Genomic DNA, 16,264 nt, shown 5'->3' with positions numbered 1-16,264 from the left:
TTTTTGTAGTCTGTGGCACTGCTGAACTCATTAATTCTATGAAATTTTTTGTAGATTCCTTGTGATTTTCTTTTCTTTTTTTTCTTTGAGAGAGTCTCACTCTGTCACGCAGGCTAGAGTGCAGTGGTGCAATCTTGGCTCACTGCGACTTCTGCCTCCTGAGTTCAAGCAATTCTCCTGCCTCAGCCTCCTAAGTAGCTGTGATTACAGGCACATGCCACCCCACCTGGCTAATTTTTGCATTTTTAGTAAGCACAGAGTTTCACCATGTTGAACATGTCTCACCATGTTGGTCTCAAACTCCAGGCCTCAGGTGATCTACCCCCCTCAGCCTCCCAAAGAGCTGGGATTACAGGCATAAGCCACCATGCCCAGCCAATTCCTTGGGATTTTCTACACAGAAAAGCATGTTGGCTGGCAGCGGTGACTCACCCCTCTAATCCTAACTTCCAACTGTATCCATATTGCTGCAAAGGACATGACTTTATTCTTTTATATGGCTACATAGTATTTCATGGTGTATATGTGCATTTTCTTTATCTAATCTACCACTGATTGACACCTAGGTTGATTCCATGTCTTTGCTATTGTAAATAGTGCTGAGATAAACGTATGTGTGCAGGTGTCTTTTTGGTAGATGATTTATTTCCTTTGGGTATATACCCATTAATGGATTGTTGGCTCAAATGGTAGTCCTATTTTTATCTATTTGGAGAAATCTCCAAAATACTTTCCACAGTGGCTAAACAAATTTACATTCCCACCAATAGTGTATAATCATTTCCTTTTCTTTTTTCTTTTCTTTTTTTTTTACAATGTGAACTTCCAATACTAGATATATTCTTTTTTTATTTTATTTTTTTAAAGAAGAAAAAAAAAGGAAGAAAGAAAGAGAGAAAGAAAAAAAGAATGAAGAAGAGGAAGAAAAAGGAAGAGAAAGAGGGAGAGAGAATGAGAGTATTGCTTTATTGCCCAGGTTAGAATGCAGTCTAAAAATGGGAATTGAAAATCTCTTTTATGCCAATAATTGTGCTTAACAATGGAGACAGGAAGGAATTAGGGAAGAAAATAACAAACAAGCAGCCAACCAATATTTCATTTAAACCTATGAAATGCTATGCAATTATTGAGGAGTGATTTACTTCCAATTATGTAGTCACTTTTGGAATAGGTGTGATATGGTACTGATAAGAATGTGCGTTTTGTGTATTTGAAGTGGAGAGTTCTATAAATGTTTATTAAGTTTACTTGTTCTGGGTCTGAGTTCAAGCCCTGGATGTCCTTGTTAATTTTCTATCTTGTTGATCAGTCTAATATTGACAATGTGATGTTACAGTCTCCCACTATTATTGTGTGGGAGGCTAAGCCTTTTTATAAGTCATTAAGAACTTGTCTTATGTATCTGGGTGCTCCTATGTTGGGTGCGTGTATATTTAGGATCGTTAGCTCTTCTTGTTGCATTGATCCTTTTACCATTATCTAATGTCCTTCTTTGCCTCTTTTGATCTTTGTTGCTTTAACGTCTATTTTATCAGAGGTGAGAATTACAACTCCTGCTTTTTATTTATTTATTTATTTATTTTTGCTCTCTGTTTGGTTGGTAAATCTTCCTCTGTCCCTTTGTTTTGAGTCTCTGTGTATTGTTGCATGTGAGATGGGTCTGGATACAGCATACTGATGGGTTTTAGCTTTTTATCCAGTTAATAATATATATAAGTTTAATACTGCCATTTGATGCTAGCTGGCTGTTTTGCCCATTAGTTGATGTAAGTTCTTCATTATGTTAATGCTGTTTACTTTTTGATATATTTTTGGAAAGACTGATACTCGTTGTTCCTTTATATGTGTAGTGCTTCTTTCAGAAGCTCTTGTAAAGCAGGCCTGGTGATGGTGAAATCTCTAAGTACTTGCTGGTTTGCAAAAGATTTTATTTTTCCTTTGCTTGTGAAGCTTAGTTTGGCTGGATATGAAATTCTGGGTTGAAAGTTCTTTTCTTTAAGGATGTTGAATATTGGCCCCCACTCTTTTCTGGCTTGTAGGGTTTCTGCTAAGAGATCTGCTGTAAGTCTGATAGGCTTCCCTTTGTGGGTAACCTGACCTTTCTCTCTGGCTGCTCTTAGTATTTTTTCCTCCATTTCAACCCTAATGAATCTGATGATTATGTGCCTTGGGTTGGTCTTCTTGAGGAATATCTTTGTGATGTTCTCTGTATTACCTGGAGTTGAATATTGTCCTGCCTTACTAGGTTGGGAAAGTTTTCCTGAAAAACATCCTGAAGAGTATTTTCCAGCTTGGATTCATTCTCTTCGTCACATTCAGGTACACCTATCAAACATAGATTAGGTCTTTTCACATAGTCCCGTATTTCTTGGAGACTTTGCTCATTCCTTTTTATCCTTTTTTCTCTAATCTTGACTTCTCATTTTATTTCATTAACTTGGTCTTCGACTTCTGATATCCTTTCTTCTGCTTGATCAATTCGACTGTTAAAACTTGTGCATACTTCGTGAAGTTCTTGTGTTGTGTTTTTTAGCTCCGATAATTCACTTATATTCCTCTCTAAATTGTCTATTCTCGTTAGGATTTCGTCAAACCTTTTTTCAAAGTTCTTAGTTTCTTTGCATTGGGTTAGAACAAGTTCTTTTAATTCACAGAAGTTTCTTATCATCCACCTTCTGAAGCCTACTTCTGTTAATGGAATGCACTCGTTCTCCATCAGGCCTTGTTCCGTTACTGATGAGGAACTGTGATCCCCTGTAGAGAGAGAGGCATTCTGATTTTGGGTATTCTCAGCCTTTTTACGCTGGTTTCTTCTCATCATTGTAAATTACTCCACCTGTCATCTTTGTGATTACCGACTTTCAAATTAGGTCTCTGAGTGGACATCCAACTTGTTTATTCCCAGTGCCAAAATCTGAGCAATCCACTGTGCTGGCCAAAACAGCAGTGTTAAGATTGATGGTGCTTTTCTGCCCAAGAATCTCCAGTCTAGCTCCCTTCTTGAGTCCGTCCTTCAATCAGCTGAATAGGCGACTCTGTCTTCCCGGAGCTCCAAACAACATCGGCCAAAAGGGGACCCAGTCCCACTCACTCTGCACCAAAAACTGCTGTGCTGAGGTGCCGGCAAAACCACCAGCCACAAGGGTCAAGCTGGCGACCCGTGGGGCTCCTCCGCTGGGAATCTCCTGGTCCATGAGCAACAAAAATTCATCTTAAAGTGTGGCATCCTCTCGTTCTCTGCACTTTCACTGACAGCTACAATCCCAAGCTGCTAGTGATCAGCCATCTTGGATCTCTCTCTCCCCTTTTCTTTACAACTTCACCAATATCTGATTTTTTTTTTTTACTTTTTAATAACTAGTAGCCATTCTGATTTGTTGAGCTGGTATTTCATTGTGGTTTTGATTTGTATCTCTCTGATGACTAGTGATGTTCAATTTTTTTTTTTTTTTTTTTTTTTTTTTGAGATGGAGTCTTGCTCTGTCACCAGGCTGGAATGCGGTGGCACAATCTTGGCTCGCTGCAACCTCCCCTCCCACGTTCAAGCAATTCTCATGCCTCAGCTTCCCAAGTAGCTGGGACTACAGGTGTGTGCCACCATGCCCACTTAATTTTTGTGGTTTAATTAGAGATAGGTTTTCACCATGTTGGACAGGATGGTCTCAATCTCTTGACCTCGTGATCCACTCACCTCAGCCTCCCAAATTGCTGGGATCACAAGAGTGAACCACCGTGCCCAGTCTGAACTTTGTGTGTGTGTGTGTGTGTGTGTGAGATGGAGTCTCGCTCTGTAGCCCAGGCTGGAGTGCAGTGGCACCATCTCGGCTCACTGAAACCTCCACCTCCTGGGTCCCAGTTCAAGCAATTCTCCTACCTCAGCCTCCCAAGTAGCTGGTATTACAGGCACAAGCCACCATGCCCATTTAATTTTTGTATTTTTCAGTAGAGATGGGGTTTCACCATGTTGACCAGTCTGGTCTTGAGCTCCTGACCTTGTGATCCACCCACCTCGGCCTCCCAAAATGCTGGGATTACAAGTGTTAGCCACTGCTCCTGGCCTGAACTTTTTTTATATGTTTGTTGGCTACTTGTATGCATTCTTTTGAGAAGCATCTGTTCATGTTTTTTGCCCACATTTTAATGAGGTTGTCTTTACTTGTCAATTTAAGTTTCTTTTTTTTGGACAATGTCTTGCTCTGTTGCCCAGGCTGTAGTGCAGTGGCATGATCTCAGCTCACTGCAACCTCTGCCTCCCAGTTTCAAGCAATTCTCCTGCCTCAGCCTCCTGAGTAGCTGGGACTACAGGCATGTGCTACCATGCCTGGGTAATTTTTGTATTTTTAGTAGAGATAGGGTTTCATCATATTGGTCGGGCTGTTCTCAAATTCCTGATCTCATGATCCACCTGCCTCAGCCTCCCAAAGTGTTGAGATTACAGGTGTGAGCCACCGTGCCCAGCTGTTTCAGTTTCTTATAGATTCTGGATATTAGTCCTTTGCCAGATGCATAGTTTGTAAATATTTTATCCCATTTTTTCTGTTTACTCTGTTGGTAATTTCTCTGTTGGTAATTTCTTTTGCTGTGCAGAAGCTCTTTAGTTTAATTAGGTCCCACTTGTCAATTTTTGTTTTTATTGTATTTGTTTTTAAGGACTTAGTTATTTTTATTTATTTTTATTTTTATTTTTTGCCTAGACCTATATCAAGGAGAGTATTTCCTAGGTTTTCTTCCAGGATTTTTATAGTGTTAGATCTTATATTTAAGTATTCAATCTATCTTGAATTAATTTTCATATATGTTGATAGCTAGAGGTCCAGTTTCAATCTTCTGCATATGGCTAGCCAGTTTTCCCAACATCATTTATTGAATAGGGTATCCTTTCTCCATTGCTTATATATGTTGAGTTTGTCAAAGATCAGTTGGTTGTAGCTGTGTGACTTTATTTCTGGGTTCTCTATTATATTCTATTGGTCCATGTGTCTATTTTTCTACCAGTACCATTTGTTTTTGGTTACTGTAGCCTTGTAGTATTGTTTGAAGTTGGATAGTGTGATGCCTCCAGTTTTATTCTTTTTGCATAGAATTGGCTTGGCTATTCCAGCTCTTTTTTGGTTCCATACGAATTTTAGAATAGGTTTTTCTTGATTCTGTGAAAATTACGTTGGTTATTTGACAGGAATAGTGTTGAATCTACATATTGCCTTGGGCAGTATGGACATTTCAATGATACTGATTCCTCCTACCTATGAGCATGGAATACTTTTCCACTTGTCTATGCTCTTGGTGATTTTCAACAGTGTTTTATAGTTCTTCTGATGGAGATTTTTCACCTCCTTGGCTAGGTGTATTCCTGTGTGTGTGTTGTGTGTGTGTATGTGTGTGTGTGTCTATTGTGAATGGGATTGCATTCTTCATTTGGTTCTCAGCTTAAACATTATTGGTATTTAGAAATGCTATAGATTTTTGTACATTTATTTTGTATCCTGAGACTTTGCAGAAGTCATTTATCAGGTCTAGGACTCTTTGGGGGGAATCTTTAGGGTTTTCTAGGTATAGAACTATATCATCAGCAAAGAGAGATAATTTGAATTTGACTTCCTGTTTTTTTACTTGAATGCCTTTTATTTCTTTCTCTTGCCTGATTCCTCTGGCTAGGACTTCCAGAACAATGTTGAATAGGTAGGGTGAGAATGTGCATCCTTGTCTTGTTCTAGCTCTTAGAGGTAATGCTTCCAACTTTTGCCTATTCAGCCTTATGTTGGCTATGGGTTTCTCATAGATGGCTACCATTATTTTGAGATATGGTCTTTTAATGACTGGTTTGTTGAGGGTTGTATTTTTTAGTAGAGATGGAGTTTTATCATGTTAGCCAGGCCGGTCTCGAACTCCTGACCTCAGGTGACCCACCCGCCTTGGCCTCCCAAAGTGCTAGAATTATAGGAGTAAGCCACTGTGCCCAGCTGGAAGAGAAGGTTTCAAGCAAGAATTCGGCTGAGTGTGGTGGCTCATGCCTGTAATCCCAGCACTTTGGGAGGCCGAAGTGGGTGGATCAGCTGAGGTCAGCAGTTTGAGACCAGGCTGGCCAACATGGCAAAACCCCATCACTACTAAAAATACAAAAATTTGCCAGATGTGGTGGTGGGTGCCTGTAATCCCAGCTACTCAGGAGGCTGAGGCAGAGAGAATCACTTGAACCTGGGAGGTGAAGGTTGCAGTGAACCGAGATTGTGCCATTGAACTCCAGCCTGGGCAACGGAGCAAGACTCTGTCTCAGAAAAAAGAAAAGAAAAGAAATACTTCTGCTCCCCATTTAGAACCTCTGGCTCTCATTCTCAGTTCTTAGTTTTAATATTGAGGTATCTGGACCTCTATATGTGGCTTTGAAATACCATTACACTTCCTGTAGTTTTAGAACCAGTTGTTCCTCCAGAGGCCAGTTTATTAAATTCCTAGGGAATCCATGAGAAGAGTTACATAGGGAAGGACCCCTTTCCAAGGCTGCCAGTGAGAAAGCCCTCTTTCTTGGTATTCAGCACTTGGGACCGTGACAAAAAAATTAGTTTTTTGCTGAAGCCAGTATGACATATATAAAAGTAATCCAAAGAGGAGACTGATAGAGATAGCTCTTAGATGTAAAGGAACAGAGGAGGTATCCTAAACTTGGAGACGGTTCTGTTCCTCATCCATGGAAAGCCAGAAGGAACATAATACACATGATAGAACAAAGTTTAAGACTCACTATGTTGTGGTACAGGGGTGTCCAATCTTTTGTCTTCCCTGGGTGACACTGAAAGAAGAATTGTCTTGGGCCACACATAAACTACACTAATGATAGCTGATGTGCCAACAATAATCACAAAAAAAATCTCATGATGTCGTAAGAAAGTTTACTAATTTGTGTTGGGCTACATTCATAGCTGTCCTGTGCTGCATGTGGCCTGCAGGCCACTAGTTGAACAACCTTGTAGTAGAAACCACAAATCGGGCTGGGCATGGTGGCTCACACCTGTAATCTAAGCACTTTGGAAGCCAAGGTGGGCAGATCACCTGAGGTCAGGAATTCAAGACCAGTCTGACCAACATGGTGAAACCTCATCTTAAATAATAATAATAATAATGAAATTAAAAAAGAAGAAAAAAAGAAACCACGAATCAAGGAATCAGGAGACATATCCAGTTCTACAACTTGCTGTATAACTCTAGCAAACCCCTTCCATGTTATGAAATTCCATTTTCTCAATGAAAGTTGAGGGAGCTCGACACACAATCTTTAAGACTCTTCAGAACTGAAATAGATGCCTGAGTGGGAAAATGATCCACAGTCCATTAATAGCCAGGAAATGGATAAGTTTTTAATGTCTAGTAAAGAAATTGCTGTAGGGGTAGAGTTGAACAGGGCACCTGAGAGAGATACATCTTTCAGGAAAGGAGGGATACAAGGATTCAGCTTAACCTGATTTTTTTGAAGGCTTACTTCCCTTTCTACTGGTGCCACCAATACTGTGCCTTTGGTCTAGTCACAGGGTTGGATACCTGGCTATACATTTGGGATATAAGGGCTAGCTTGATGCTTCCCAAAATGGCCTTTAAATAGTTAGCTTTCTCACGTATCTGTCATAGAAAATTCAGTGGATATTGGTGTTGTGATTGAACCACTGCCAAGGTCCAAGAAAGGAAAGCTTTCTAAGGGAGAGGATTAGATGAGCCTGGTTGTAGGGAGGCTACCAATAGACTTTTGCCCCTGAGGCTTCTAGCACAGTACCTCTCTTGTCTTTTGGCAGTGCTAACAAATCTTCTGCTGGCTTGCTAACATACAAACTAGAAAACTTGAGAAAAAGCCAGGTGTGGTGGCTTACATCTATAATTATAGCACTTTGAGAGGTCAAGACAGGCAGATCGCTTGAGCCCAGGAGCTCAGGACCTGCCTGGGCAACATGGCAAAATCCCATCTCTACAAAATATTTTTTAAAAATCAGCTGGGCGCCGTGGCTCATGCCTGTAATCCCAGCACTTTCGGAGGCTGAGGCGGGTAGATTACAAGGTCAGGAGTTCAAGACCAGCCTAGCCAACATGTATAAGTGTGTGTCTCTACTAAAAACTACAAAAATTAGCCAGGCACAGTGGCAGGCACCTATAATCCCAGCTACTGGGGAGGCTGAGGCAGGAGAATCACTTGAACCTGGGCAGCAGAAGTTGCAGGGAGCCAAGATTACGCCACTGCACTCCAGCCTGGATGTCAGAGTGAGACTTTATCTCCAAAAAGATAATAAAAATAAATAGCCAAGTGTAGTCGTGCACACCTATAGTCCCAGCTATTTGGGAGGCTGAGATGAGAGGATCACCTGAGTCTGGATGTTGAGGCTACAGTCAGCCATGATTGGCCACTGCACTCCAGCCGGGGCAACAGAGTAAGACTCTGTCTCAAAACAAAAATAAAAAGAAAATTTGAGAAAAATAATTCCTAGGGCCTATTTAATCACTTCCTAGAAAAAATTATTGATATCACTCCTAGAGTCCCAGGAGAGCAACTCTAAATGCAACTTAGCTAAAAATATTTTCTGTCACAGCCATACACACTATATTCTAAATACACATGCATAAGCACATTAGATACATATTCACACACAATAGAAACACATACAGAGAAAATACATATTTATGTCCTATGTCTTTCCTAGCCAGCCCTTTCTGACTGTCTAGGAAAAAGTATACTTTTGTGCCATTCAGAGAAAATTTCAGTCACCTAAAAATCTCATAAATTGAAGAAATCTGTCTATAGTAAAACAGTAGCCTGAAGCTCTATGGGGTAATTAGGGCTTCCAGGGCTCTACCAAGTAAAGAAAACTGTGGCTGTAGCTTTCATTTTAGCAAGGCTCAACATCCACATATGTCACTGCCAGTTGTGTCATTTTCCATGTAGGCCTAGCTCTTAGTTGTTAGGAAGCGTTGCTGTTGCACCAGTTGCCTCTGTGATGGTTTGCCTAACCCCATTCTCACTCTATCAGAGGGTTTTTTCCTCTAACTTCACATCACTGGGTGGATTTTCTGTGGGAGAGAGGCTCATGGAGATCTGAAGAAATTTCTTGCTCCTTCCTTAGAAGGTTCAGGGTTGGATGGCTCACCCCTTTTAATGCTGTGACCTCATCTGAAGAACAGATGCAAAGACTGGAAGAAAAGAGCAGGAATAAATTGGAGATATTCCAGGATGGGAACTGGGGAGAGGATGGAGAAAAAGCTTAAGGGAGTTTTTATTTCTCCACATGGGATCTGTTTCCTGCATTTTGAGGAGAGTAATGGTGAGAAGAGACTCAGCAGCAGCACTTACCATTACTGGCCTTGTATTCTCCAATGAAATGGTGGGTGAGGAAGCTGACCACCAGACTCGTACCACAAGGCACAGACAACTTATGCTACTCTTCCTTCTCTTTGACTTCCTTCTGTGGGACCTCTTGGAAAGAGGACAGTTTCTTGGGTTGAAGGATTGTCTTGTTTGACCCTAAGTTAACTTTTTCTCCTTTGCAGGGCATGCAAGTCTTAGAAAATGTTGATTTTCCTAAAAAATTCTTAGCTAAGGCCCAGGAGAAAGTCGGAGGGGGAGGCAGGTGATGGAAGCAGTAGGGAAAGCTACACATCTCCCCCCCATGGGGAGGGGATTCCAGGTAGGTAGAGAGCATGCTGAGTTTCAGTTCTCTTTTCCCCAGGCAGCTGAGCCACCTGTTCAGTGAATTTGGGGCAGGGGAGAGAACTGCTACTCCATCTCTCAGAACTACTGCCCATTGGTTCAGTTTCAACTACCTAAATCCTCCTTTCAACCACAAGCCCCTGTCTCTCTGTGTTTCCTGCACCAATAGTCTACTCATGGGTTCTGGGATCTCACCAACCCCTTCAACTCAACTGGCAGCATTCTTCTCAGTGAAATCTTTCACCTTCTCTCTCACAGCCTGTTTGCAGTCAGACCTTCAGTCATTCACCATGGCTAATTAAGTACCCAAACACTGGGAGACTTGCCCTTGTGGTGGAGGCAGGTGGCCCAAGATTCCACTGCCTTCTGTCCAGCTCCCCCAAAACACATACTCCAAGGCAACACCTCCCTGTCATTCCTACATGCCATCACCCAAGCACCACAATTTTGATGCTCCTATTGTGCAGGCTATCCGGGAAGGGATATTCTCTAGTAGGCACCAGAAGACAGCTGGTTGAAAACTAGGACATGTCTGAGGTAGATATGGGTCATATGCTGCAGAAAAAAAGAAGGATAAGGGTCAAAGATCTCCCAGAGTTTCTGACTGTCTAGGAAAAAGTATACTTTTGGGCCATTCAGAGAAATTTTGAATTTTCTCTACCATCACCTCTTTTTTGTGCAAGTGTCATTTTTCCACTTTGACCTCCTGTGAATTCACAATCCCTCTCCCCTGCTTATAGCTATCAGGGGATCCAGGCAGTATTGATCAGTTTCTTGCAAAGGCAGCCATCTTCTCTGACTAATGACTCAGTTGTGAGAAAAAAAAAAATTTTTTTTTTGGAAACAGGCCTTGTCCCCCAGGCTGGAGTGCAATGGCACCATCTTGGCTCACTGCAACCTCCACCTCCCTGGTTCAAGTGATTCTCCTGCTTCAGCCTCCCAAGTAGCTGAGATTACAGGCATGCACCACCACACCCAGCTAATTTTTGTATTTTTAGTAGAGACAGGGTTTCACCATCTTGGCCACACTGGTCTCAAACTCCTGGCCTCAAGTGATCCACCCACCTTGGCCTCCCAAAGTGCTAGGATTACAGGTGTGAGCCTCTGCATCTGGTGAGAAAAATATTTTTATCAAGTGAAAGCTGACTACTCTGAATTTGAACCAATCCAAAGTTAAGTCAGGTTGTTCCCAGGCTCAGGAACAGGAGGGAGTTCTGGCATGGGTTACAAAAAAAAGTACTATCCATATTCCAACTTTCTACCCAAAGTTTAAATATAGAATGATTCAGTTAAAGGCATTTAGGGATCAGAATCCAAGTCTTCTATTTTTACAGTTAAGGAAATTGAGGCTCAGAGACATGCTGTTACCTACAGGGCAGGGTATTCAGGATGAGGCAGTAGGCATGTGGGAACTCAGGGGCAGATCAGGTGCTAAAATCCAGTTTTCTAGTTTTCTTGTCCAGTATGGTCCCCATTTCCCTGCTAGGCTCTACTGTAAGTGAAAACTTAGCAAAGAATTGGAGGATTGCTGGACGTGGTAGCTCACATCTGTAATCTCAGCAATTTGGGAGGCTGAAGCGGGTGGATCACTTGAGGTCAGGAGTTCAAGACCAGCCTTGCCAGCATGGTGAAACCCCATCTCTACTAAAAATACAAAAATCAGCCGGGCATGGTGGTGCATGCCTGCATTCCCAGCTACCTAGAAGGCTGAGGCAGGAGAATGGCTTGAACCCAGTAGGCCAAGGTTGCAGTGAGCCGAGATCCCGTCATTGTACTCGAGCCTGGGTGGCAGAGTGAGACTCCATCTCAAAAAAAATTGGAGAAGGATTATGCTGGAAGGGGACCAGATTACCAAGAAAGAGAAAAAATAGCAACCAAGTCCCTTTTTAGGGTGACCTTTTTATAAGAGGACAAGTCTTTTGAAGTTCAGTGTCCAGGCTCACCGTTGCTTTATTTTTTAAAAATAAAAATGTCATCTTATGGAGCATACATTCTCCAGTTGCCCATAGTCTTTACAACTCCCTGTTGTCTTCTGTCTGGTGACAACTCATTTATATTATTCCCCTGGCCACTGTAAGATATTTGATTTGCCAACTAGTGCTATTTGAGGGGAGGAATTAAGCCAGATTTAATAGCTTCTTGTTTCCAAACAGGAAATGGTAGGGAAATGGTAGGGAGAAGACATTGGTAATTCCCATTCACATACCTCAGGGTATCTTTTAGTGATTGCCTTTCTGAACTTTTGAAGACTATCCTTGACCTTAAGTAAAAGTTCATTTCACCTGTATGTAAATGAATATGTATGGAGAGAGGCTGCCAGGCAAGAGGATGGGAAAGACTGGGAGCAATCTGGTTGTTAAGAACTGTCCTTTCTCCTCCAGTAATTCCTGCCTGGGTTTCTTGCTGTGGTGATGGTGATAGCCAAAGGGCACACCTACAAACTGAACCGTACTGTCTGACACAATAACAATATGATATTCTAACCATGTGGTACTTTAGTTTGGTATTTTACACTTTTGCATATCAGCAAATTTTCTAATTTATCTGAACTATTAAATAATCCTATGATTTAGGTGAAGCAGAGAGAATAAAACCTGTCCAAAGAGGTTATTTGTCTAAGATCACATATAAGTCAATAGACAATAGAACCCCAGCACTGCTCCTAACTTCTAGTCCAATTCTTTTCCTACTCTAAGCTGATTTTTTTTTTTAATTGAGTATGCCTTGTCTTCCCAATGAGATTGTGAACTCATGCAGGGAAGGGATCTTTTATTACTGATTTCTGTATCCCCTAAAGCAGCAACCACATTGTTTTGTATGAGACAATAATTGTGTGTGGTTAATTGATTAGCCAAAATATACATTCTCTTTCTGCTCCTAATACTGGACACCACTGATCTGTAACATTGAAGTGTCTGTGTTTATTTCAATAAATCTTTGCTGAGTATGACTATATGTTTTCAGCACATAGTGCTAGGCCCTGATATGTAAATCAAGGTTACAAGTAACATAGGGTCTCTGTATTCAGAGAGTTTAAGGTTTTGTTAGAGATTTCTAAAAGCAAGAGAAATAGTGGTTAAGGGGGAAGGCCCTAGGATCCTCTCTCTCTTATTTCAAGCATCAGGTTGGATCCATTTCTGCAAGTTATTATGATAACAAGACAAGCTTTAAATCTCTGTTAAAGTGATTTTCGTTTTAGGAATGAACTGCTTTAGAGCTTGGCTTTGTCCTTCCTAAGGGATAGAGGTGGAGGTGAGATTGAGAGAAGACAAGATCTAAACCATGTTATCTAGTTTCATCGGACAACTTGGTCAAATTTACTATGGAAATAGGTTTATTCTTCTGAGGAAAAATTCAGCCCTGTTGTGGTTTTCCTTTAAAAAAGAGCTACCTAGAGTGAATATTTTGTGAGCAATGGATACATTATTCTCTAAGAGGTCCTCAATGTCCATTACAAAGCTATTTCTCAGCAGTCTTCACTCCCTTTCTTACTCTGATCAGGGTAATTAACCAAGTCTTAACTGAACACTGAGCCAGGCTTTGTTATGGGAAATACAGAGATTAAAAAATTTAGTCTCTTAAACCTCTTCTGATCTAAGTGAGAAGAAAAGACTAAAGTGAATAAAAACAGCTTCCACACAAAGCAGTTGTATTCTAAGGGCAAAATGAATGGTACTGGTAGTAAATGTTGTAGTTCAGAGAAGGGGATGATTTGTATGGTCAAGAGAGGTTTCAAGACTAGGATGGGTAAGATTTAAAGGGTGAAGAAGAATGGGGTGGAGGTAAGGCAGAGAGACAAAGACAGCCTAGGCAAAGGTAAAGATATACAGAATGAGTATAGTAGGACACTGTGAACCAGTTTTGGGTGAAATAGAGACAGAGTAGTGAGAAATGCAGCTGGAGCAGCCACAGGCACACAGGGATGGCTTGACTTCCAGGATAAAAAGCTTGGACCTTATCTAAGAAGCAATGGACCGCTGTTTGATATTTACAGCCTCAGCTGAACTTTTATATGTTCCAGCTGTCTACTGGGTTATAAACTTTTTGAGAGCAAAAATTGGCATTCTATATAGTTATAACTCCAGTGTACCTAGCAGTATAAATGAATGTACAAGAAATATAAAGGAGTTTGGCAGTTAGATTATGAATTAAATTTCTGATTTTGCTTGTGGCCATATGTAAAATTCAGTGAAACAGAAATAGGCCCCAATATCTACTTGAAAATTCAGGAGAAGAAATAAACAACTGAAAGCTTGAGTTGAACTTTGACCAACAGAGATAGATGAACATTCTTTTCCTTTGTGTAAGATGAAGAAAGCCTCTCCAGGAAATGACAAGTGCCCTTGAGGAATTTAAGCTTTGCTCTCAAGGCCCAACAAAACATGATAAGAGAGGTCTTATGTCTTGTTTTCCATGGACATTTATGAACTGTTATGTGAAGTCATTTATAGGGCAAGGAGACTTCCTACAGCCTCTGAAGTCATATTTTGGACAATCTCTAACTTACAAAAGCATGATTCAAAAATGATACCTCCACAAAATTAACTGCCAGCTCTTGCTTTCCTCTCTTACTTTCCTCTCCCTTCTTAAAGGCCCCCTAGAAACACTGGCAGTTAAACTATTTAGGAAAAAAAAAAAGATTTTGTAGAAAATCTGTGGAAGAAAGGGACAAAGCTATGATGACTAGAACAGTTTAGGAGACATGAAGAGGGTAAGTGTATGTTCCCAAATGGGTCTTGCCTGACTTATGATGGCTTTCAGCCCCCAAATATCTTTTCTCACATAGCTTGAATTATTTTCATAACTTTTTTATATTGCCTGAAAATATACTATATGGAAACACATTGAGATAAATAAGCACTTTCTTTCAATATATACAGATACATCTGGGAGGACTAGGGCAGCTACCAGACCTTGTTTATTGGTGTTCCTTTGCCAAATGAGAGCCCAATGCTTAAAGGCAGTTAATCAGCTTACTTCTCCTGATGACACAGTGAATATTAGGATATCTGAGAAAGAGAGTTTCAGTTGTAGTAGAAAGGGTAGGCCACTCTGTGGGGCTTAGAAGACTTCAGTGGTGTAGTAGGCAGAATTCTAAGATGGCCCCATAAGATTCTTGGGTCCCACTTTCTGCCCGTGGATGCCGCTGAAGAAGCATCATTAAAGTCTCTCTTCTCCCTGCAATCATGTCTAAGTCAGAGTCTCCGAAAGAGCCAGAACAGCTGAGGAAGCTCTTCATTGGAGGGTTGAGCTTTGAAACAACCAATGAGAGCCTCAGGAGCCATTTTGAGCAATGGGGAACACTCACCGACTGTGTGGTAATGAGAGATCCGAACACCAAGTGTTCCAGGGGCTTTGGGTTCATCACGTATTCAACTGTGGAGGAGGTGGATGCAGCCATGAATGCAAGGCCACACAAAGTGGATGGAAGAGTTGTGGAACCAAAGAGAGCTGTCTCAAGAGAAGATATTCAAAGACCAGGTGCCCACCTAACTGTGAAAAAGATATTCATTGGTGGCATTAAAGAAGACACTGAAGAACATCACCTAAGAGATTATTTTGAACAGTATGGAAAAATTGAAGTGATTGAAATCATGACAGACCGAGGCAGTGGCAAGAAAAGGGGCTTTGCCTTTGTAACCTTTGACAACCATGACTCTATGGATAAGATTGTCATTCATAAATACCATACTGTGAATGACCACAACTGTGAAGTTAGGAAAGCCCTGTCAAAGCAAGAGATGGCTAGTGCTTCATCCAGCCAAAGAGGTCGAAGTGGTTCTGGAAACTTTGGTGGTGGTCATGGAGGTGGTTTCAGTGGGAATGACAACTTTGGTCATGGAGGAAACTTCAGTGGTCATGGTGGCTTTGGTGGCAGCCATGGTGGTGGTCGTTACAGTGGCAGTGGGAATGGGTATAATGGATTTGGTAATGATAGAGGCAATTTTGGAGGTGGTGGAAGCTACAATAATTTTGGCAATTACAACAATCTGTCTTCAAATTTTGGACCCATGAAGGGAGGAAACTTTGGAGGCAGAAGCTCTGGCCCCTATGGTGGTGGTGGCCAATACTTTGCCAAACCACAAAACCAAGGTGGCTATGGTGGTTCCAGTAGCAGCAGTAGCTATGGCAGTGGCAGAAGATTTTAATTAGGAAACAAAGCTTAGCAGGAGAGGAGAGCCAGAGAAGTGACAGGGAAGCTACAGGTTACAACAGATTTGGGAACTCAGCCAAGCACACTGGTGGCAGGGCCTAGCTGCTATAAAGAAGACATGATTTAGACAAACACTCATGTGCATGGGCAAAAAACTCGAGGACTGTATTTGTGACTAATTGTATAACAGGTTATTTTAGTTTCTGTTCTGTGGAAAGTGTAAAGCATTCCAACAAAGGGTTTTAATGTAGATTTTTTTTCTTTCTCTTTTTCTAATTTTTTTTTTGCACCCATGCTGTTGATTGCTAAATGTAATAGTCTGATCGTGACACTGAATAAATGTCTTTTTTTAAAAAAGAAAAGATTCTTGGGTCCCTTGTGCATACAAACCTTGTCCTAGTTATTTAATCAAATGCTAGTATAGGTAC

The 16,264-nt window shown here is 41.1% G+C and overlaps 1 protein-coding gene across 1 annotated transcript; it reads left to right on the top strand.

Annotated features, from left to right (window-relative positions):
• Positions 1–14,868: 14,868 nt before the first annotated feature.
• LOC105732938 (heterogeneous nuclear ribonucleoprotein A1-like) lies at positions 14,869–15,905 on the top strand. The gene has a single exon (XM_012475208.2). It carries the CDS (start codon positions 14,869–14,871, stop codon positions 15,829–15,831), a length of 963 nt encoding a protein of 320 aa, XP_012330631.1. The 3' UTR covers positions 15,832–15,905.
• The last annotated feature ends 359 nt before the right edge of the window (positions 15,906–16,264 follow it).

Source organism: Aotus nancymaae, unplaced genomic scaffold, assembly GCF_030222135.1.
Source record: "Aotus nancymaae isolate 86718 unplaced genomic scaffold, 86718_ANA_hifiasm-v0.15.2.pri h1tg000004l, whole genome shotgun sequence".
In the NCBI taxonomy this organism is placed as follows: Eukaryota; Metazoa; Chordata; class Mammalia; order Primates; family Aotidae; genus Aotus; species Aotus nancymaae.
The sequence above is the reverse complement of the archived record's forward strand: the minus strand, read 5'-3'. Positions and strand labels throughout refer to the sequence as shown.